Below are 23,915 nucleotides of genomic sequence, written 5' to 3' on the forward strand. Positions count from 1 at the left end.
ATCCCTAATCTAACTGCAGGCTCTGCTCACATCCTTCCTGCTTAAAAATTAAGGCCATTCAGGATCAATGTCATTTTGATATCACTAGTTTATAAGCAGTTCATCCTCATCTTAATTCTCCTCATCACTTATGTATCTGTGGAATACTTTTTCTTCTTTTGATAATTTAATATTTCCTCCTTCCCTTTTTAATTATCTTGTTTACCTCTTTTCTAAATTCATTGTTTTCCCTATTTGCATCCTCCCATAAACTGTTTACATAATGAAACACATCCCTGTCTGCTTCAAAATTAAATTGTAATATGAAAATAAACACTGTAAAGGATAACATGAAATTTTGGCAGGGACATTCATTTGTCTTTTCAACTGCAGCAGCCACAGCCAAGAATGTTCATCTATTGTTGCCCATAACAAACACATGTTCACCTTTCCGTGCTTTCTTAATTACAGAAAGGGTGAGGGAGTTCCCTTGGCTCATGGATCAGAGTCTATCTTGATATTATACAAAACATGGAAATTTCTATCTTGTATCCAAGTATTTCACATTCCTGAAATATATAAAGCATTATAATTCACATTCCAATTTTACACAAAAAAAGTATGAAACAATTTGTAGAGGATTAAAGGTTGGAAAATACAAGTTACATGAACCATTCACAGCAAATATGCTGGTCAAACAACAAGTGTTTCCTTGCCAATTGTTTACTGCTGCTGTATTAATTAATACAATTTAAAATACTCCTGTAATCCAATCTCATGATTGTATGCATTTTTGGAGAATTCCTATGCTCTGATTTCTCAGCCACTTTTCAGCATGTTACTGTACAGTACAGTTTCAATTCACAGCAAAAGTACAAACCAGTTCTTGCAACCACAATGCACCTTTCCTTGAAGAGATGCAGGTTGAGTCTGGTTAACATTAGCCATCGCAATTCCAGGCTCCTTGCTGACAAGCAGCTAATGTGTGTTTGCTGCACGCAGCAAATTCACTAAAACAACTAGCAACTTGAATTTAACATTCTGGCTGCAATGTGAAGAATTGTCTTGGGTTAATTCAGCACTGAGTAATTTTACACCAGTTATCTAATTTAACCCTTTATGAAGTAAATAGTCTTTCAGATGCAAATGCTATCTCTTACTCTATACACAAAGTATTGTACATCAAGTTTTGGAGTATGAACAGATTCAATTTCCTCGATTGAAATATTGTCTTTGGTATATTAAATCAGGTCTTTTAACAGCTTTGTTACAATGTTAAACTCTGTGTATCATATTTCAGAATATACATTATAACCCCTGCCAGACTTGTGTTCCTGTGAAAGTGAATCATCATTTTGCATGATCTAACTGAACTACATTCAAATGTATGAACCTACAAGAAACTAAATCTCATTGGTTACATTTTGTATCACGATGCATATTTATTAGAAAAATACTTAATTATCCGAGCAATTAAGCACCTTCTGTTTGTTAAGATCACTTCTGCTCAAGAAGAAATGTTGCAGAGATGATTTGTCAAGTGAGTTTGGGGTTAATAAACACATTTGGTGTGAGTGTGGGCAGTGGGGAATAAACAGATGGGGTGTATAGCAGATACCTAATTCACAACTATTAGTTTTCTTCCTATGTTAAAGATGAACATTATCTTCATGTTTTGAAAAGCAGCAATTTCCCAATGATTTTAAATCTGGGAATCTTATTTAATACTACATTAAGTAGAAAAAAAAGATTCCCAGATTTAAATCGACACTTGGAAATCCTCTTAATCAGCAACCATAACTTTGTCAGAAGATCAGCTGTAAAGTTATTTGCACAATATAACTCATTTGTCCACCAAGGCCACAATGGACGACCATGAATATTCCTGAAAGCAAACCCCTGTGCAGTTAACAGGAACGTAGGAAAAAATTTAAATGCAAATCATTTCAGGAATGTGGATGCATTGACAAGACTAGCATTGATTGCTTATCTCTAGTCACCGTGAGAAGTGGTTCAGTTTACTGGCCTATTAATTTAGTTATCATTGTGAATGTTGGTGGGCAAGGTGCCAGTCGCATGGGCTGCTTTGCTTAGGAGGATGCCAAGCATCGTGAGTATGGTCAAAACTCTACTCATTCAGGTAAATGGAGAGTATTCCATCACATTCCTACTTGTTAATGCTGGAAAGATTTTGGGGGAGTAAGGAAGTAAGTCACTTACCACAGGATAAATAGTATTTTTACAAGTGTACAGATTAAAGATTGTTTACAGTTTAAATAAATCCACTCATCAGCAATTTCCCAATGTGCAAGTACAATAGTGTAAAATATGGTTAACGGACCTAAATCAGCACTGGGAATTAAGTACAAAGATTTCAATTGGCTTTTGTAAAAGAGAAGTCCACTGAGATACCTTTCACAAGTTCATGTTTTTCCCTTGACAATTTCAAATAATATAACCTCTCTGGCAGTCTGAAAACAGTTTTCCATTTCAATTTAAAAGCAATTGACTGGATTCTGATGTCCCACTCAGACGATCAAATTTCACTTCTCAATAGCTAATCCTTGAACTCATGCAATTAAAGTTATTTAAAACAATTTGTGAACGATTTTTGATAACATTTATTGCAAAAGTATCTCACACTTTTATTCTTCCAGATTTTTCTGTTTTAAGAGGTTAATAACTACCAACTGTGTATAGGTTGCAGTACAAAGAGGTGCAACCTTCCTGGATCATGCAACTCATTTGAAGCACGTTACCACAAAATGACTTGCCAAGCATTTGACTTCCCTCACATTTGCAGATCTTCCACTCCATCAATTTCTGCAGCTTCTGCACTTCTCCTACCTTCCCTCAATGTTATCTTCTATTTTGCACATTTTTATTTGTTTTAACACCACAGTTTCCTTTCCACACTCTATGTCCATGTAATTTTGGTAAATGGCTATTGCAGAACTCATTGGTGGTTAACTTCTTCAGTTTTAGTATTTTTCTTCTGTTGAGGATTAGACTTTTTTTTCTTACTTTATGGATATTGAATTCTGGTAGCACAAGAACAAATGCTTTAACTCTATCTGCAATACTAGCAAGCTGAGTATTACTTTTTAATCTTATCATTAAAGGTCAGCAAAAATATAGGTAAAGCACATTTAAATAAAACAAAATCAACATGCAGTTACATTGCACCCCTAACAAGGAAAACACAAAGGCATTTCACTGGACTACAGACAGAAACTGAACCAAGCCAAAGGAAGATAAATTAGACAACTGCAGGATCTTACTCAGTGTTAAATTGGGAGTACAAATTGCACAAACTTGGTTTGTGTCAACCATTATTAGGTTGGAAGCACCCGAGTCATATGATTGTGGAGTGAAACCCAATTCTAGAAATCCAGGCTGATAATCCATAGGACTAAAACAGTGCTTAAATATCATTTGAGGTACCATCTTTCAGAAGAGATGTCAAACCATATCAATGATTGCTTGCTCAACTGGATGCAAAATAGATCCAATGGCAACACTGTAAGGAGCAGGGAGTTATTCTTGGTCTCTTGCTCAATATTTCATCATGAAAATCAAGATTACTTAAAGGTGAATATCTGTTAATAATCACATTGCTGGTTTTGGAATCTTGCTATGCACTAAGGCAAGCACCACTTAACTCACAACAATGTACTAATATTCTATGTTACAACAGTCCTATAATTCAAAATTACTTCATTGAATGAAGGATCATTTTGGATGTCCAGAGACACTACTTCAATGCAAAATTTCATAACATTCTAAAGGAAATTAGGAAGTTTTTCTTTCCAAGTTCTTTAAACTAATAAACTAGTTTGAATGGGTAGATACAGATGAACTATTTCCTCTGATAGAACACCCACTGCAAGAGAAAGATTTTAACTGAGAACTAAAGCATGCAGAAACAAAATTAGGAAGCGTACTTCTCCTCCACACACACGATAGTGGAAATTTGGAACACTTCCTCCAAAAGGCTATGGATGTGCTATTAATTAGCATTTTGAATATACAAATTGCTGCAATTTTCCATAGACACACAGAACTTTTGCGGTGAGCTGACTCATGGCTTATTAGTCAGGAAATGGGATGGTGGAATAATGAACTGAGATGTGTTAAGCTGTATGAATTCACAGGTGAACACAAAAGAGTAAGGAAATTTGTATACAGGGCAATCATACTATAATTATACAACTTTAACGAAGATTTCTATGCTATTTGCTTTATACCCTAGCATTACAAGTCTCTAGGAACAAATACACAGAAAGCATAACAAGTGACAGAATGTTAATACACAGAAAAAGGGCATTTTTCCTCTCAGATCTGTGTCGGTGCTTTTTTTTAAACATTAGACACCTAGCCCAAACCCACTCAAATCTCCAACCACTTTATTTTCCTCCTTTTGAAACAATTATCTAACTTGTTAAAACAATTTATGGACTCTGATTTAACAATGGCTTATGAAATACATCATCCACTTCAATTATTCGTGTGATAATCTTAATAGTGTGGTTTCTTGCTACCATAGCACCAGTCATGGGGAAATAAAAGTGTTTACCATCTCACAGCTCCTTGGTAGTCTTTAGGACCATCCATGTTACTCTGTTAATCATCTCATCTGGAGTAAGAGACACCACAAATTCTCCAATCTTTCTGCAAAATTGTAACTTATTCATAGTAACAGCACATCAAATCTGAACTGTTCCTCTTCAATTGCTTTTAATCCTTTATGGAAGTCCTAAACTGCACTGATTTGATTGTAAAAGGACAGACAGCATGTTCACAGTCTTTAATTAGCAATTCCCAACTATTGCCCAGCACCATGGCAGAAATAGGCAGGTTATGAATTTTTACTTGAAGAAGAAAGTAGAATCCCAAGTAGAATTATTAGTAGTAAAAAAGCAAACTTCTTGTTTTTAAATAATTCAATGAACTATAACAGCAAATACGCAATCTGACTTGATAAGCATTGTAAAACTATAGATACTATTAAATAACAGAATTACAAATAACTATATAAGGTAATTGGACTGAAACTTCTGACCAGTGTTACAGATAATAAAGTTTCTTATGAGCCATTTCTTTTTTAACTCTCAAATAAGTCTAGTATGAGCAAAATTAATTAATTAAAATACCTTTACATACAGTTGCTGGAATTCATCCAGGTTCAGCCTACCACTAGGACAGTCTTTAAGAAATCCTTTGTACCATTGTTTTGAGTTCGTGTTTCATTAAATTCTGTGTTCTTCACCAGATCTTCCATTACCTCAGGGGCAAGTTTGCTGTTCTGTTTTCCCCATTGTCCCTGAAAAGACCTGGAATAACATTTGAACAGATAATTATTCATCTTAATTCAGGATTCAAGCACAATACCAAATGCATAAATGTTGTAATAGAGACAATTTTTTTTGTAGAATTGAATTTTTTCATTGACAAATGGTTAATTTCACATTAAAGTGATATAAAAATCAACAGAGAGGTGATGCAAAAGAATGCACAGATAAGATCTTGCTAGTCACATGTACATTGAAAACACACAGTGAAATCCATCTTGTTGCGTAGAGTGTTCTGGGGCAGCCCGCAAGTGTTGCCACGCTTCTGGTGCCAACATAGCATGCCTACAACTTCCTAACCTGTACATCTTGGAATGCGGGAGGAAACCGGAGCACCCGGAGGAAAACCCACGCATACACAGGGGAACGTACAAACTCCTTGCAGACAGTGGCCAGATTTGAACCTGGGTTTCTGGCGCTGTAAAAACATTACGCTAACTGCTACACTACCGTGCCTTAATAAAGCAATAATACCCAAGTTATCTGTCTGAAAAGAACTGTGTTAGTAATTTCATTCATGTCAGATTCTGACTTTTTGGTGCTTGATGCCTAACAATAAAGTCACTATGATCAGGTCCTGATCATCTTACATGTCTTGAGCATGCTACATACTGGAGCAGTGGTATTATTGTTTTTATCCAGCATTAGCCTTTTTCACTTTGCCTTTCAAAAAATGAATGTAATAGAATAAAAATCAATATATTCAGATACAAGACATTCCATTTAGTAAATAAGTGCTTCAAGAGTGTGATACAAACAAAAACAGAGCTGCTGGTAGAACTCAGCAGGTCAGGTAGCATCTGAGGAGGGAAATGGACAGTTGATGTTTTGGGTTGAGACTCTTCATCTGGACTGAAAGAGCAAAGATGAAATAGCTGGTATAAAAGAGGTGAGAGGGGAGGTGTGAGGCTCTTGAAAATCTGCTTGAAAATGCAATATAAAAATCAACCTACAGACTAATTAACTTCTTGTTACATATATTTAATGAATCTAAAAATCATATTATTTTGTTTTACTGTTGAAAAATAGATTTTAAGTGGAGTATCAACAGAATGCAGAACACATTGCAAGTCACGGTTTACTTGCATTTAAAAAAGGTAATGTTGACTGCTATAGTGCTCAAGTGTTCCCAACAGAATACTGGCCTCTGTCACACACAAGAATTTTGAATAGTTACAATTGCCAACAGCACCCATGCCACCTCCTGCCTCCCCCTCACCCAACCCAAAGAATCGAGAGAATACAGCGTGATACAATACATTGAGCTACCAATAAAGATGGACTGGTAATCGTGTTTGCACAAGGGGAGCCAAGAACCAGGGAACTTAAATTACTTTGATTTTCAGAGAAAGAGATTGGGAAATGCATGGACAGATTTGAGAGATGTGGCTGATGCAACTCAATTCCCTGGAAATTCCAAGTTAATCTAGCCTCATTCAGGGTGCCATGGATCAGTTTATTTTCAATGATTGCAGCAGGCAGAAAAAGAAACTGCATCATGCTTTGCTACAAGTACATAAATATGATTGATCTAGATTACTGTTGCCCAGTCCACTGCTAAAAACAGCCTCAGATTTCCCATTGAGTATCTTTGCTTGAGTTAATGGAACAAAATTGAATTGTTGTCAGTTTTAGTTTATTTATTGCAATGCACTGTCAACCAGTGTATTGCAAAGCAGGTTGATGAAATTATGCCCTCTCTCAGGAAATAAGCTAGTTATTTATGAAATTCTTGTTTGGTTACCATTGTGTGCAAAGTAAGAATGCTTCTTTTAAAAGTTGACCATTGAAAAATGTTATTCTCCAGCTATTACTATTTTTAATGAAATATTTCACTATAGACTGTGTAATGAAAATGTACAACATTAAATGGCTGATAAAACTTAGATAAAAAGTCATTTTTAATTCAGATGCATAAATAAGGATCTGTGAAGTAAACATTAAAGTTTGGAGTATTTTAAGCAATCCTGCATGAAGCTCTTAACATTGATTTACCATTTAATCACCACTGGCTTGTACATGATGAGTCAAAAGTCAAATATATTTAAGCACAGGGTTAGAAGATTGGAAATAACTTGATCAGGCTATATGTGTAACTCTATCAATATTTTGTAATAAAACATTCAGTCCTCCTTTAGAAAAACATGGCCACAGAGTTTTGAAAACAAGGATGAGGCTTTTAAAAATTGAAGACTTCTGGAATGGGGTCAGGTCAACAAATGTGGATAAAATAAGTGAATGGCAAATGAAGCAAGCTAAAATACAGGCGGCGGAGCTTTGGAATGTCAGCTCATTCAGGCAAGGTAGAAAATTCAAGGCTGGCCAAGAGAATTCTGAAATAATTAGATCCAAGTTTAACAGAGGCACAGATCAGTGTTTCAGCAGTAGACGAACCGAGGCAGCAAATAAGCTCAGTGATGCCATGGTTTTGTGATAGAAGAATATATGGAAGTAGTCTGTCTGGTTTCGATTCTGATAATTTCCTGGAATTAGCATGTTTGCTAGAGAGCTGCATTTGTGTTGTGTTCAATCAACACAAATTCCTATTATTTAGTTGAAGGAAGTTTCTGCTCATCCTGCATTGGGTGTGTATTAAACAATGTAACAAATCTGAATCTGTAGCATAATCCAGAGAGACATCCGAGAAGTAGAGGCAATGTCATTAGCTTACGGGTGGAACCTATTGGGTCTTTGGATGATAACTATTGAGAAGTAGCATATAGGTGAGAAACAGGGGAGTACCTAGGATAGATCTTTGGTAAACTCTGGGGGCAATGGTATGGGATTGGGGATAAGAGGGAAAACTCTGGCAACATTTCAACAAATGAGAAAAGAACCAACAAAAAACCCCACTGAAAAGCAAAATAAACTACAGGGCTGGAAATCTTTAAACAAGAAGTGCTCAGAATACTTAGCAAGTCAGGTTGCATCTGTAGAGATGGAAAGAAAAGGGTTGGAGATGGAGCATGTGAAAATAAGAACAGGATGGAAATTGCCAGCCAGGGCAGTGAAATGTTTTACGTTTGAAGGTGGGAGCCCATTACTCATTACTTTGTGAGTTTAAAAAGAGGTTTCATTTTTGATTTTTCCATTTCTGATGAAAGCTCTGACCTGAAACAGTAACACTGTTTCTCTCTTCTGAGAATCTGCCTGACTTACCGAGTGTTTCCAGCTTTTTTTTTAGTTCTTACAAAGTATTAGCCAGCTGGACAAGAAAGTAAAAGCAGTGGAGGAGGAAAGAGTAGTCAACTGCATTGAAGAGTGCTGGCAAGTTAAGTATGGAGGAGAGAGAGTTTACCACAGTCAAGTACACAAAAAAAAATGTGTAATTCTGTTTAAGCACCATTTCAGGACTGCAGCAGAACCAAAAGCCAGTTTAAAAGGATTCAAATGGAATCAAAAGGAAAGACAATGGATTAGGAGGTGACAAGACCTTAAAGTTCTTTGGAATGAAAAGGTAAATTGGAGACTGGGCTGTAATCTGCAAACACCATTAAGGGTTTTATTTGAGTAGAAGTCTGGTGATAGCACATTTGAAAGTATGGAACCAAAACCCTGAGGGGAAGCCATATCTAGTGGAAGCACAATGCTGTAACATGGAGCAAATATAACAAACAGCTGGAGGAACTCAGCAGGTCAGGTAGCGTCTGTAGAAAGCCCTGATACAGAATGTCCACACGAAATGACGACCATCCTTCTGCCTCCACAGATGTTGCCTGGCTGGCTGAGTTCCTCCAGCACTTTGTTTTAAGCCAACTTCAGTATCTGCTGATATTGAGTTCAGATTGATAAATTGGACAGGGAATTATTTTACCCATTGTTGGATCAAGGGTCTGCTAGAAAAAGCGAAACACGAGGTAGGAAAGATATGTGCCACTCTCTCTCTGTTAATTAACTCTTGAAGTGCAAGGATTATCCTGGTAAATCTATGGTGTACTCCTTCAAGGCTAATGTATTCCACGTTAGGTGCCTAGAATTTTGTCAGTACCCCAGATTGGGGTCTAACCAGGGCCCTATTCCTCCTTTAGATACAAACCCAGCATTCTACTAGCCTTTATTTTGTTACTTTCTATATCCGTGTATGACATTTTAATGACCTATGAACAAGGACCTTCAAGTCTCTTTGAATCACTTACCTATTTCTAGCTTTTCATTACTGTTAAATTAATTTATTCAGTTTTACATCCAAAGTGGATGATCATACATCACATTTACCTACATGGAAATCTATTACCTCAGTTTTGCTTAAACCATAAATTATTTGCTTCATAATTTTAATTTCATAACCATAAATTTCATGCTTCATTTCTTCAATCTATGCTGCTTATGATGCCACTCATCTTTATGCTATCAGCAAACTTAGATACATGGCTCTTCATCCATAATCTAAATCGTTCAGAAATACAATGAATAGTTGCAGCCCAGATGTATAGGACACCACTACAAATTAGAATATCATTTATTTATGGGAGTTGAGCATTCACTGGCCAAGGCCAGCATTATTGCCCATCCTTTATTGTACTTGAGAAGTATGGTGAACTACCTTCTTGAGCACTACAGTTCTTCTAGTGAGGATAAGTCTCTAAGTGTTAATGGATGGTGAGTTAAGACCAATAACAAGTGACAACAAGAAGAGGCTATTCAAGCTCTCAGGACCTGTTCCGCTGTGCAAAAGGTTCTTGGCTGATCAGACATTCCTCATGTGTACTTTCCTCAAAGCCTTAGATTCCCTTCCTGATTAGAAATCTACTTCAGCATTGTATACCCAAGGATTCTGCCCTTATAGCTCTCTGTGCCAAGTTGTTTCAAAGCCTCTCAACCTTCTGAGAGACGTTCTCCTCACCTCATTCTTGAATGGGGGTCCCCTTATTCTGAGGCCCGCCCTTTGGCTCTACACTTTTTAATGAGAGGAAAGATCCTCTGTTTTTACCCTGTTTCAGCCCACTAAGAATCTTATACATTTCAATTAGATTGGAATTTTGAAAAAAATGGAGGCAATGAGTAGACTCCCAACCTGTTTAACCTTTGCTCATAGGACACCCTTCCATACTTGGGATCACCTTAATGAACCTTTTCTAAAGCTCTCCAATGAAATAATATCTTTCCCTAAACAGAGAAACCAAAATTGTTCACAGTGATCTAGATGTGATCTCACTAGTGCCTTGCTACAGTAAGACATCTCTACTCTTATGCTCCCAAATCTTTGCAATAAAGGGCCAACATTCCAATAGCCTTCCTGATACCTGCTGCACCTGTGTGCTTGCTTGCTGTGTTTCATGCACAAGGAACCCCAAATGGCTTGGTGCAGAAAGGTGTAGCTCTCTCTCTTTTTTTCAAAAAGAAAACTGTTCTTTAGTTCTTCCTTCCAAAATGAACAACTTCACATTTTCCCACATTAGATTCCAATTCTTTTTTTTACTCACTCACCTAAGCTATCAAATCTCTATAAACTGTTTGTGTCTTCCTCGCAACTCACCTTCTCACCCATTTTTGTGCCGTACACACATTTGACTACCATACATTTGACTACCATACATTTGCTACCTTCCTCCAAATCATCAAATACGTATTGAAGTTTCTCTTTTGCTGGATACATTTTTGCCAAGTGTCATGAATTACCTCCATGAATGTCTGCCGCTGCTTACCCACTGTCATTCCAGCTCACCTCAGCTCAGTCCACTTTAGCCAATTCTATCCTATGACTTAGACTCAATGACGATGAAGAAGTGGTGATATTTCAGAGGATGATGCATTGTCTGCCTATTATCCCTCATCTCTGTCACCAGCAACTCAGCCAATCTCACAATGTTCAATAAGCAAACTGAATTGAATTCTTTGATCTTTACCTTTAGTAAAGATCCAGATCTGTCCAGCCTGCCCCCTCCATTAAGCTTGTTCTGGATAGACAGGACCAACTACACCATCTCCGAGAGGTATTCCATATTTCTGTACTGCTAGCAGGACTTGTGTGCCCGATTCTGAGGCTCACACCCAGAATTCCCTCATGATCTTTGACAGCTTTTATCTTTCAAACACCTTTGGAATGGCTTTTAAACGTCTCTGATGATCTGAGACATTTAAAAGCCATTCAAGCATATTTAAATAAATTTCAAAATTGTTTCCTTCCTCCACCAACAACAACTTCCCCACTGCTGTTATCCCAAAACAGTAGGAATTCCATTTAAACTGAAGGGGTGAGGTCTGGCCGAGTGGTAAAACTGGGGGGCCAGATGCAGAGTGCATCATCAAAACCTTGCCCTAGCCAGTCAGTGCTCCACCACTGGATCTAATGGCATAAGTCCAATGGTGGCATAGGATGTCAGATGCTTCAGCATTCCAACATGCAGCTTACTTCTGTCTACCATGTTCAATGCATTGGTGCAGAAGTGCTGAACAGGGAGATAGTCGGTTTCCAAAAAGAAAATACCAGCAAAAAAAGTATTCATGTTGTGGCTCAAATGGCTCCATCACCTGCTTCCTTGAAGTCCATAGAAATAATATACATGGTCATGGTTCTGTCAACTACCATGGTCATCTTTTCAGACAATTCTATCAGTTTGTCAGGCATTGCCCCACCTTTACAAGTTCATGCTGGCTTTCCTCGATCAGCTGAAAATTCAAGGGGTTTCATCACTAGAATTGCAAACATTACCAATTTCCCAACGACGTTAGGCAAGCTGGTCGAGAATTCCTAGTTTTCATACACAATCTTTGAAATAATGTAATGACGACAGGCAAATTTTTTGAAAAGGAATGGTAATGTAGCAAAAATTTCAACAGATTATTAAATTTCATTTTAATTGATTAATCCAACCTTAATTTTTCTTTGCTTTCTTTTCACCAAGTTCATTTTCTACCTTTGTTCTCCCAATCACTTTGATGTTAACTGTCCTCTATTTATGGCCACTGCTACTTCACAAATTGGCAGAATGATCACTAATAAGGAAGCCAACATTTATTTTCTTCTCCTTCCACCCACGTGATGTAACCTAATGTAGATCTTGGATAATGCTGGGCTCTGGTAACTTCTACTTACTGTAATATCTGCAGAACATGGGAGCTATGAATAAGGGCACTTATTCTGGCTCTAACAGCTCGGAACTTGCTGCACATGATGCTCACATATCACTCGCTCATGTGATGACATCATGCTGTCTGATGCAAAGCTTATTTATTTACATAACTATATCACACTTCTTTCCTTCTTTGAAGAAAAGAAGTGTAACACATTTATACACAGTCATTACAGATTCTCTATGTTGACTGGTTTCCTTTAATCAACTTCACTTCCTTAAACTGTGTGTTTGTCCCTGGCACTTAAGAACTTGGAGCTTTTTGACACGATACAATGTTTTCTGTGAATCTTCACAAGGCATTGAATCTGTATTAGTATCAAAAATTGATTTAGTCATCAAATATAATTTCAGTCTCTACAGTTTATACTCTTGCTCTGATCATTTGATCCACAGGATCATTTATGACATGATTTCCAATACAACTCACATATCTTTACAGATTTGGACTACTTTAATGAGTTCCCATTGCAGAGTCTGGTACATGCTCATTAGTCTGGTGACTCCAACACTCCCATTCACATGAATTACTTTTCGTCAAAACATTGCTTTGTCTATAGTCTCCTCTCCACGTTAAACTGTACCAAGCTCAATCACATGCAAAGATGATGATACATTAACAATTCTGCCAGAGTAAAACCAAGAATGTTAAATCATATGATATTTGAACAAGAATTTAGCCAATTATTCATCATGAAGCTAGAGTAACCTTGGCACATTTGCTTCTTCAAAGCTACTTATAAAACACATACAGATTTTCTGCTGCCCCATTGGAAGCAGTGTGAGAAGGCAGAATTAACAGATGTTTGATCCTGTTACATCTTTGGGTTCTCTGCATCACAATGATCCATTGGAGATTTGTGATTCAAACTATGCATGCATTAATTAAATTCTTTCTATTGCGCATCAGTTCAGTTGCATTTCTAGTTCTCCTTAAGGTGGTACAATGGCGTTAACACCATGGCTAAATCTGGAATAACATAGTGTCATTCCCAAAAAAGTGAATGAAGCTCTGCAACGTCTTGTGAATGCTTGGTTTTTTAAGATAGTGTTACCTCATCTTTAAACAGGTATTGGCATCCTTCAGATACACCACTTCTGGCTGAAGAAAGGCACCTTGGACCAATTCTATTTCATGTTGCAATGGTGAAGATGTTTCAATATTTCCTTCAAAAAAAAATGTACAAATCAGATCATCTGCACTAACAGTAGAAGATGATCTTAATTGTACAGACAATTTTTAATACCCAACCAAATTCCTGCTTTGGTGGACTGGAAGATCTTTGGGTGAAGATTTGATTCCATATGGCTACTTAATGTAGGAGTCAATCTTTAATGCATTTTAATTATAAGGTTCTTCTGACTACCTTCATACATATCCAGCTGTGCACAAATACAGTACAAATCAAGTTTAGTAAAATATCAGAACCAGTCAACTGCATTAGATCTCAGGAGGCTGGTAAAGAATACTGCTCAACAACAACAACAACAACAATCTTGTTAATTACCTCACAATCTTATCATTTTATCAGCCTTTGGTATAACTACTTTTTTTATATAACCCATTTGCTACTAGATATATCAAACCACTATTTTTGACCCTAATTTCTTGAGATCTTCAAGGAATAAGGAACTAACCTTGGTTTACGACAGGTCTAATTCAGGTACATGTTTTGTACCTCGTGATAGCTGTTTGGGCATCTTTGAAGATGTCATCATATTTGGACAACCCGGGTTTGGTGTAACCATGCAACTGCTAAATATATCCTTCCAATTTAATTTCAATTTTTCTTGCCAATTCTCGTTTAGTCCACCATAGTTTTGGGTCACTGAAGGCATTGGCCATCGTACCATAGTTTCCATCTGTCCCAAGACTTTCAAAACTTGTCCTGAATAGGTTTTAAGGTTTACGTTGCACCCTGTAAAACCTAGATTATTGAATGGATGGCATTTAAAGCAAATTCTGTTTCATTTGCTACAGTTATAACTTTATGCAGATTCCTTTTTTGTGAAGTGGGGAACTCATTCTCTGTAATGTAGTCGAGTTTCATCCTACAAGCTACTGCTTTATGTCCTTCCTCCTGACACGAGAGCAGCACCTGGGCACTTTAACAGAAAAGTTGCATGGGGAATATCTACTTGCACATCTACAACAGTAATTTCTGTCATTTTGATGGCTTTGTTTCTGCACAAAAGGTTTGGGAGTTGTCCATTGATTGCAGGATACTGCTACGTTTGTGGCAGGGTAGGACAAGATTCCTTAGCTGCCACTTCACTGGAAGTCACACTCCTACATGCCAAATCAAATACAAAGCTTTTCATGCCCACGTCTTCAACTGGATTCTCGTTTTCTAACTGCACATAAACTTGTCTTTGAGTCCACAATCTAAAAGCTCTCACAAGTTTCAACATGACAGATCTTTGCGTGCAACAATGTAATCAGTCAAGACTTCTTCCAGTTTGCCAAATTCATAGTCTGAACTACCTTTGTAAGCAAGGTACCTGTTAGCTTTCTGTAGAACTACCACTACTAAGTTAGTGAATATGTGATACTTATGGAATTCTTCTCCAACATGTAATATTGCTGTGATAAGGGAACAGAAGAGAGCAATCAATGGTGGCACATATTCAGCACCATCTACATTAAGATTATTGACCATGAAGAAATATCACCATCCTTTTCATGTAGAACATAAACAATTCACACAGAATGTTATAGACTACCAGAGTGTCTACAAAGCCAGCTTGTGCTTGAACTGCCATTTTCTTTGTTTCTCCCTCAAACCAGTGTTGCAGTGCTTAAGCCTCTTTAGTGTTTGCATTTATAAAGTCCGCTTGTTTGACTATTTGTAAACTTGCACCTGTCTTCCTCCTTTAAAAATTTATTGATGTAGCTTTAAGAAAGCGTGCTGCTGTCTCGTAAACAAAAAGAGTTGCTTGGTTCTTTCTGGTTTCCTTTGAACTACCTCTCCCCTGAACCATGCAAAATGGATTCAGTGAAACTGCAAGAGCTGAACCTTTAGGGTCAGGTTTCTGCTGTTCTTTGCTGCTTTTTGTTGAAACAAAGATTGTGAGATTGCTTCTATAGGCAAAACACTGCTTTTAAAATTTTGTTTTCTGATTCTCGCCACCAAATATAATGCATTCTAAGATGGACTTTGGATCCTGCTAAGGTTCTGGCAATTTCTAGTGGACAACACAATTACTTAAAAAAAAAACCCACTTCAAAACCTTTAACAGTCAAGCACTCAAATGACCCATGATGCAGATGACACAGGAACAATAATAACACTACTTTCTACCACCACACAACACAATTCCATAACCATATACAGTAAATCATATTCCCCTTCCCATTCCAGCTCCATGTACCTCAGTGTCTGGGAGCTATCTCCTTTTAAATCCTGGGATTTAAAATAGCCAGTCCTGGGATCATCATTCTCTATATTCTTGATGGCTGTTATATTTTAATTTCTTTGGTATATACAGCATGTTATCTGCACCTTTCCATTGTAAATACTGATGATAATGCAACTTGTCCACCATTTTTTTTCCATTTTTAGAATCATTGTCAATCACTGTATGGTCTACATTGCATTGACCATGTTCTCATGATGAACAGCAAGTTCAGAATGTGAAAGTACATTTGCAAGGGATTTGAGAGCATTTTAATTTTCTTGCACTGCCCCCTCCCAGGGCAAATACTGAAATAAAAGTGGGGTGTGAAATGGAAAAGGGAATATGGGTCTAGAGAGAGACATGGAAAACAATTGGAGACTGTTCAATGATAGTTATGATAAATGTAGTAAAGCCATGTGAAAACTGTAGGATAGTTAGAGATGGGCCATGAATAACAAGAGGGGTCTTAGAAGAACACACAAAAGCAAAAAAGAATCAAGATGAAAGGTTGTTATTTTTCAATTAAAACAGAATTTAAAATGCTAAACAGCAGCTGTTTTTATTTTCACTTTGACGTTTCAATGAGACCCATTTACAATTTAAATTTACAAAGCAAGAGGGTTTGCTTGGCAGTAGTAGTTATTATATGGAGCCATTTGAGTTATTTTTGAACTAGTGAAATTCTTATTTTCAGTTTTCCCAAATTCAGATAGGTTTTCTCAACAGGAAGTACTCCTGTGACAAAACGAAATGTCATAATATTGGACCAAATATTTTGGTAAGTTTTTTTTTTAACCATTTCATAACTCATTTGCACCTGTTCATTTTTTGGGGAAAAAAAGACAATTGAAAGTGTATAAAATTATGAGGGGCTTAGTTAAAGAGTTACAACCTACTTCTGAGCAGATGTGTCAAAACACAGGGCAGTGACAAAAATAATCAGTACAAGAATTAAATGGGAGATGAGGAATAGGTATTTCTTCCAGTATGTGCTAGGGACCTGGGATTCGCTTTCAATGAGCGTGGTAAAGGCAGAAACTGTCTTCACATTTAAACAGTGTTTTAAACTGAAGAGTCACGAACAGCACGACTGTGGACCAAATGCTCAAAAAGGTGGGATTAGGCCAGGTCTCTGTCGACCCACACAGACGTGATAGGTTGAATGACCTCCTGCTGTAGTAAATTTTCAAATCATTCCTAACTAAACAAATTAAATTCTCACTTGCACCAAATAACAAGTATAGGAAACAATTATAATAAAAAAAATGAATATCAACTTGCTCAAAATGGCTTTCTAATGAATCTCATTTGCTATTAGTTTGGGAGGAAGGATGTTGGTGGGAAAAATAGGGAGCGCAACTGTGAGAAATGAAGTCTTCTGCTCTTCCTGAAGACACTTAAAAGCAGCAAATTTTACCTTTTGTTGATGACCGGAACTTTGAGCAAGCAATTGCAGTAACATGCTGCTCACCAGAAAAATAATATCCCCAGAGGGGCTTTAAGTGAGAGTCAAGTCACTTCAAGTGGCTCAACTCCCATTTAATGCAACTATAGACATATTCAAACTAACCTGTGCCATAAGTACAACCATCTGAAACATTTTGTTTGATGAAGAAACATCAATAAATACTTTCTTACTCAGCTGTCCTGGAAAAAGCCAACGTGACTCAGCCCAATCCCAAACATTTTAATCGAATGTACTCCTGACCTGAGCTCAGCACATAGTTAAATCCCATCAGGCTTGGGTCAGGTAGCCTTGCTCTAATTTATATCATCACAGGTATCATATTTAAAACAAAACAATCTGCCAAGACCTGAAAATTACAAAGCCAGATTACTTACAGCAATGATGTTTAAACCATTTTCTAATCATGCTTCCTTCCACCCCCTGGCCCCCCGCCCCAAGACTGAGAAATATTTTCTCACTCTTTCTGGAATAAATGGAGTGATAACGTGGACAAGATGGAGGTGATGCTCTAACACTATTTTCCCGTTGTTGTGCATTGACCAAATCAAGGTGTCCAGTTGAATGCAAGGACATTTCAATAGTCTATGCAAATTATGTCCCACAGGATGGTTCCTGATGAACTTTTAATTTCTTGTGCTCTAGCATGTACATGACAGTGCTCCATTTGGTAAAATCTGGTACCAGCATTAAAGAGCAATTATGGTCTGAAGATGTCAGTGTTAGCATTTAGTGGTGCCAAGGATAAGCAGGATTGCTCCACCACATTCTGCAAGAATAATAGTCCTGGTCCTGCTGGCAATCATCTCCTGTCGCATGACACCTGTATTTAGGTAGTCCTTCCTCCAAGTAAGTCAAAAACCACTGGGTATAGGTTTAAAGTAGCTACAAGAGAAAATTGGGTGTTTAGCCAGTCAATAGCTTGATACACAAAGCATCTTTTAACAATGGCATACAGGTGAGTGAGAGCAATTTGGGTCTTCTTCCACAATTAGGACTTCAGAATTAAAGACGTGTCTTTTCCTGTATAAATGGATCATTGCCATGATTCCTACAGGTGCTCCAGTTTTCTTCCACAGCTCAGATTTGCTGGCAGGTTAAGTGGCTATTGTTAATTATCCCTTAGTGTAGGTTAATAGCAAAAAAAAAAGTCAAAAGAGACTTGATGGAGAATAAGCCATAGAGTTATAAGCAAATAAACAGATGGTAGATAGGATTAATGGAATTGCATAGACCAGATATGGCTGAAAGGCCTTCCTTCTGAGTACAAGATAATATGACTGGATGAATAAAGAAGCCTATTAATCAAATTAGGCATTGCTCAATACATACAGAGCTAAGACTAAGATACAGTGAGAATTAGATTTTTTTTGTTGTGCTCGGCAATTATTTCAAATCAAAATTATGTATCTTTGGAGATTATCATTGTTTTTACCTGTGAATTTCACGACTGATCATTTTATATCTATGTAACAAGTCAGAAAACGCTGCAACAAACACCAAGTGGCTCAATGCATTATTAATGACAATCATTAATTAATTGTAGAACCCTGTTCATTATGACAAATAGATAACAGGTACGATTCCCTGCTTGCTTTGATGAATATGATTATCCTTTCCAGGTAAACAATAAAATGCATTAGCCACTTGTACATTTCACCGTTATGAAAGTTTCTTTTATTGCATTTATGTAGTCAAAAATTGAACATTGGATTAAAGCCAGGATATTTAAAACATCAATTACAAACATTGAATAATATAGCCTTAGTATAATTGGACTTTACATTAGAAATGACAAAAAGTATACAGCATGCAATAAAAGAGTTATTAACCAGAAATCAAAATGAATGATCTTCTCAATCTAAAGAATGAGCAGAGAGATAAATTTTTAATTGCTTTATTTCCAAAATATAAATTTTTATTATTATACATGTTCATGAATTCAATTATTTAAAAGCTTTAAAAGTTTCTAAATAGGATGCAAGCTATAATTAAAGGCAGTCTCAAATTGCTCAGTATATTAGTTTCTTTCTAAATAATTGTGAATGGTCTCATGATGTCATTGGGCCACACCATGCTGGATCAGGTCCACTGCCCAGAATTATTACCTGATGGCCCCACAATTTGATAGACTGGATCCAGAAGGCCCTTGGCCCTCTTGAGTGAGGTCTCCATAATGCTTGTGCAGACTGAGGTGGCCTCACCCTTGAAATGTCCCAAGTACCCTGACAACCAGGGAAAGCAGAGGTAGAGCTTTACCTTCTGTAAAGCCGCCATTAATTTTAAACACTTCTGAATCATCTCCAACATTGATTTTAAAACAATGAAAACTGAAGCAAAAAGTAAACATTGAAGATTAACAGCACCTTAAAAAGCCTATTAACAGAAATAATTATTAACATTAAAACTAAGGAAAATAATTGATTAAAAAAAACTAATATCTTCCCCTTTTTCTCCCACATTTGTGCCCTGCAAACCCATTGAAAACCATGGAGATTTTGGACCTTGCATGAAGCCAGAGATGGCATGGAGTCAAATGGCGATTACCCAGCCATAATGCTGTGGAAGCCCAGCAGGACTAATTGCTACTACTGGACACCACTGTAGCATCCAGTAGTGGTAGCACATGCATGCTGCGAGGGTGGAACAAGTCTGAGATTTGCCTCTGTTTGAATGGCTGATCACGGATGATAGCATTTGGAAGGGCTGGCCAGAGGCAATCAGAAGTGGGCCAACGAATATTTGCACTTCACGGTGATTGTCTGTATTGTTAAGAGTTAATCTTGTAATATCGACTAGAAAAGCTTCAATGAACCTATTCAGCATTTACAATAATCCTGCAACTTTCATGGAGATTATTTTGTACCAGACTAACATTTGCAAATGTGATTCTATTCACTTTTAATGATCTATCAGCACCATGACCATTAAATTACCCACATCTGTTGTATCAATAAAGAAAGCATCACCCTATTCATTAAACATGATAAAGGTAATTTCAGTCAAATCAACTCTGTAAATCCTCTTTACTAACATCTGTCAAGATAGAAAATTGGGAGAGCTGCAGACAGGTCAATCTTGACAAGGTCACAGAACACAAAAACAAGCTCTTCAGTCCACCTCGTCTTTAACATCAAGTACTAGTACCCATTTATACTAATCAATCGCATTTTCCAGCACATGACCCCCTAGCCTTCTATCCCTTGGTGATTCAAGTGCTTGTTGAGATACTTCTCAAATCTCCTGAGAGTCTCTGCCTCCACCACCCTTCAGCCAGATTGTTCTAGCTTGCAACCACCCTCTGTGGAAAAAGTTCTTCCTCAGATCCACTCTAAATCTTCTATCCATTCCCCTAAAACCACGTCCTTTGTCTTTGACACTTAGGATAGGTAGCAAGAAACTTTTCCCCATAGCCTAAGTCTGTCCCTCATAATTTTGTATACCTCAGTCAGGTCCCCCTTAGCCTCCTCCACTCCAAGGAAAACAAACTCAGAACATCGTAATCTCTCCTCATATCAGAAACCATCACCCGAGGCAACATCCTGGTGAATCTCCAGTGCAAATTATGTCCTTATATTATGGGTTATGAGACTTGCTATGCTATAATCTCCTTTACATTCCATGCCCTGGCTGATGAAGGCAGACATATCATATGCCTTCATAACAACCTTATCTATCCATGTTGCCACTCTCAAGAATACTTGGACTGCTCAGGGAAAGTAATTGGTAATCATTCTGTTCCTCAATACTCCCTAGGGCCTTACCATTCTTTGTGTATGTCCCTGCCCTCTTAATCCTCACAAAATGCATGACATCATGCTTATTAGGACTGAATTTCATCTGCCATTGCTCTACCCATTTTACCAACTCATTAATTTCCATCTTGTGGCCCAAGACTACCTACTTCACTATCAACACCACCAATCTGCATATCATTCATAAACTTACTAATCGTTCACATTAAAATTGTTAATATACATAACAAACAGTAAGGAACCCAGCATTGTGGCACATCGCTGGTCACAGGCTTCCAATATCAAAACCAAACCTCCACTACAATCCTCTGCCTCCTATTAACAAGCCAATTTTGGATTCAATTTGCACAGGATGTCATGGGCTCTAACCTTTTGAAACAGTCTCCCATTTGAGATCTTGTCACTTTGATACCTCTTTGAAAAAATTCAATCAAATCGATCAGGCAGGATCTTCCCCTAATAAAGCATTGCTCACCATCTTTGATTGGTCTCTGCTTTTCCAAGTGTAGATTAATCCTGTCCTTGAGAATGTTCCCAATAATTTCCCTACCACTGACTTTAAATGCACTAGCCTGTAATTACCTTGTTTTTCCCCTACTGCTCTTCTTGAATAAAAAGTACCAGTCATCTGGCACCCCACCAATGGCCTGTGATGACTTAAAGCTGCCAGAGCTCCAGCAATCTCCTTCATTGCCTCCCACAGCAGCAGGAGATCTCAGTAGGCCATGGGGATTTATCCACTATTAAGCCCCCTAAGGTGTCTAATACCTCCTCATAAATGGTAACTTCTTCATGAGTCTCAATATTCCCCTTGCTGACTTTTCCAACTGCAATGCCCTTCTCCTTAGGGAATACAGATAGGAAGTATTCATTTAAGACCTCATCTAGGTCCTCTGGCTCAATGCAGAGGTTGTTCCTTTAGATCCCAATGGCTAGACTCTTTCTCTGGTTACCCCCTTGCCCTAAATATCCTTATAAAATGTTTGGGGATTTTCCTTAAAATTTGTCCACCAGTGTTATTTTGGTACCCCTCTTTCCCCTGGTCGTTACAGAATCAGAACGCTCAAGCCAGTATATCAGATTCCTCGATCATATCCTCTATATATTTTGGCTTATCAACAGTACACGCTGTGAGGTGGCCACTGCACAGTCCTTCTGGAACCAAAGACCTGTCTTGACAGGACATTGTTCATTAAGTTGTGCTACTACAGATTTTGCAGCCAGAATCCAAGCATTCATGATTCAGTGCGGCCCATCAGCAGCAGAATGACAGTTTTTAACCTCATGGCCCAGCACATACAGTATCTATTTTAACACTACCATCACGCCAAGGGCCAACCTTAGTTCAACAAAGCACATAGAAGAACAGAAGCACAAGGCACACTTGAAAATGAGAGACCAATCTGATTAATTCACAACACAGGACTATCTGTAGAAGCCATATGCAATGGACACAACTAGCAGGCCCACAAGCACTAATAGATCAAAATAAATCTCTGTGGCCTGCCACATCCAGTCATGGATAATTAAACAGCTAATAAAAAGATACTCCATGAAGAAAACTTAATCCTCAAATGATAGTAAAGTATGTGAATGTCAATGCCAAAGCAGTTGCAACCACTAAGCCAGAAGTGCCAAGTGGATGATCTCTCTCTATCTCTGTCTCCTGGAGCGTCCACTTTCACAGAAGCTAATCAATTTGATTCATTCCACATAATACCAACAAATGGCTGAGCACACCAGACACAGAAAAAACTGAGGAGCTAAGCAACATCCCAGCCATTGTACTGCGCTCCAGGACAGCTGTGCTTCTAACCAAGCTGTTCTTGTATACATAGCTGCAACCTTGACACCCATCTGACAATATGGAAAATGCCCAGGTATGCCTTGTCCATAAAGAGCAAGACAAATCTGTTCTGGCTAATTGCCACTTATCAGTCTACTCTCAATTGTCAGCAGCAACTGAAGGCATCATTGACAGTACCATCAATTAGCACCCACTCACCAATAGCACAATCACTGATGCTCAATTGCCTGGATTATTTGGCTCTAAACCCAAATTCCAGATTCCAGCAGCAAGGCAAGAATAACTGCAGGTGATATCAGGAAGCACCGATGAAAATCATTAGAAATCAGGGGGAAAGCTTTTCACTGACTAGAGTTGTATACAACTCAAGAGGAAAAATGTTCTGATAATTGAAGGTTACACCTCACTGCAGGAGCTCCTCAGGTTAACATCTTGGCTCCAACCATTTTCAGCTACTTCATCAATTGCCTTCTGTCAACAATCATGATGATGACTCATAATGTTTACTAACTGAACAATGTTGTTATATTTGCAATTCCAATGATGAAGCAGACCTTGCTTGCAAGCAGCAAAATCTGGATGACATTCAAGCAGGAGAGGATAAGTAAAATTAGTATCATACAAGTGCCAGACAATGACCATCCCCAAGCCTAATCACCTAATATTAACACTCAAATAACTTAGTATTTGCTGGGTCCCCTTTATTCAATAGCCATGGGTGCGGAGGTGGAGTGAGATGTGTTCACCAATTACTCTACATTTAACTAGACCAGTTGCATAAATACTTTGGCTACAAAGACAGGTCAAACTGTAGTGAGAGCCTCACCTCCTGATTTCCCAAAGCTTTTCCACTGTTAACTTGTCATAGAAATATCTCCACTTGCTTAGACAAGGGTAGCTCGAGTAGTTTCCTAACATCCAGGAGAAAGTAGCCTGCTTGATTGACATGCTATCCATCATTTTCCCCATCACAAGCATGCAGTCTCTGCAACAAGGTGTACTATCTACAAGGTAACCTGGAGTCAGTCACAAAAGGTTTTTCTGCATCATCTCCCAAACCCATAACCTCTGCTGACTTGGGAAACA

The 23,915-nt window shown here is 37.8% G+C and overlaps 1 protein-coding gene across 1 annotated transcript in view; it reads right to left on the reverse strand.

Moving 5' to 3' along the window:
- The window catches only part of vsnl1a (visinin-like 1a), a 107,305-nt gene that overhangs the window by 34,464 nt on the left and 48,926 nt on the right, over nucleotides 1–23,915 (reverse strand). The window contains 3 exon segments of the mRNA XM_052025431.1: nucleotides 5,133–5,207; nucleotides 5,210–5,312; nucleotides 13,459–13,570. Coding sequence (XP_051881391.1) covers nucleotides 5,133–5,207; nucleotides 5,210–5,312; nucleotides 13,459–13,570 — 290 coding nt within the window.

This window comes from Pristis pectinata, chromosome 10 (assembly GCF_009764475.1).
Source record: "Pristis pectinata isolate sPriPec2 chromosome 10, sPriPec2.1.pri, whole genome shotgun sequence".
Lineage (NCBI taxonomy): Eukaryota > Metazoa > Chordata > Chondrichthyes > Rhinopristiformes > Pristidae > Pristis > Pristis pectinata.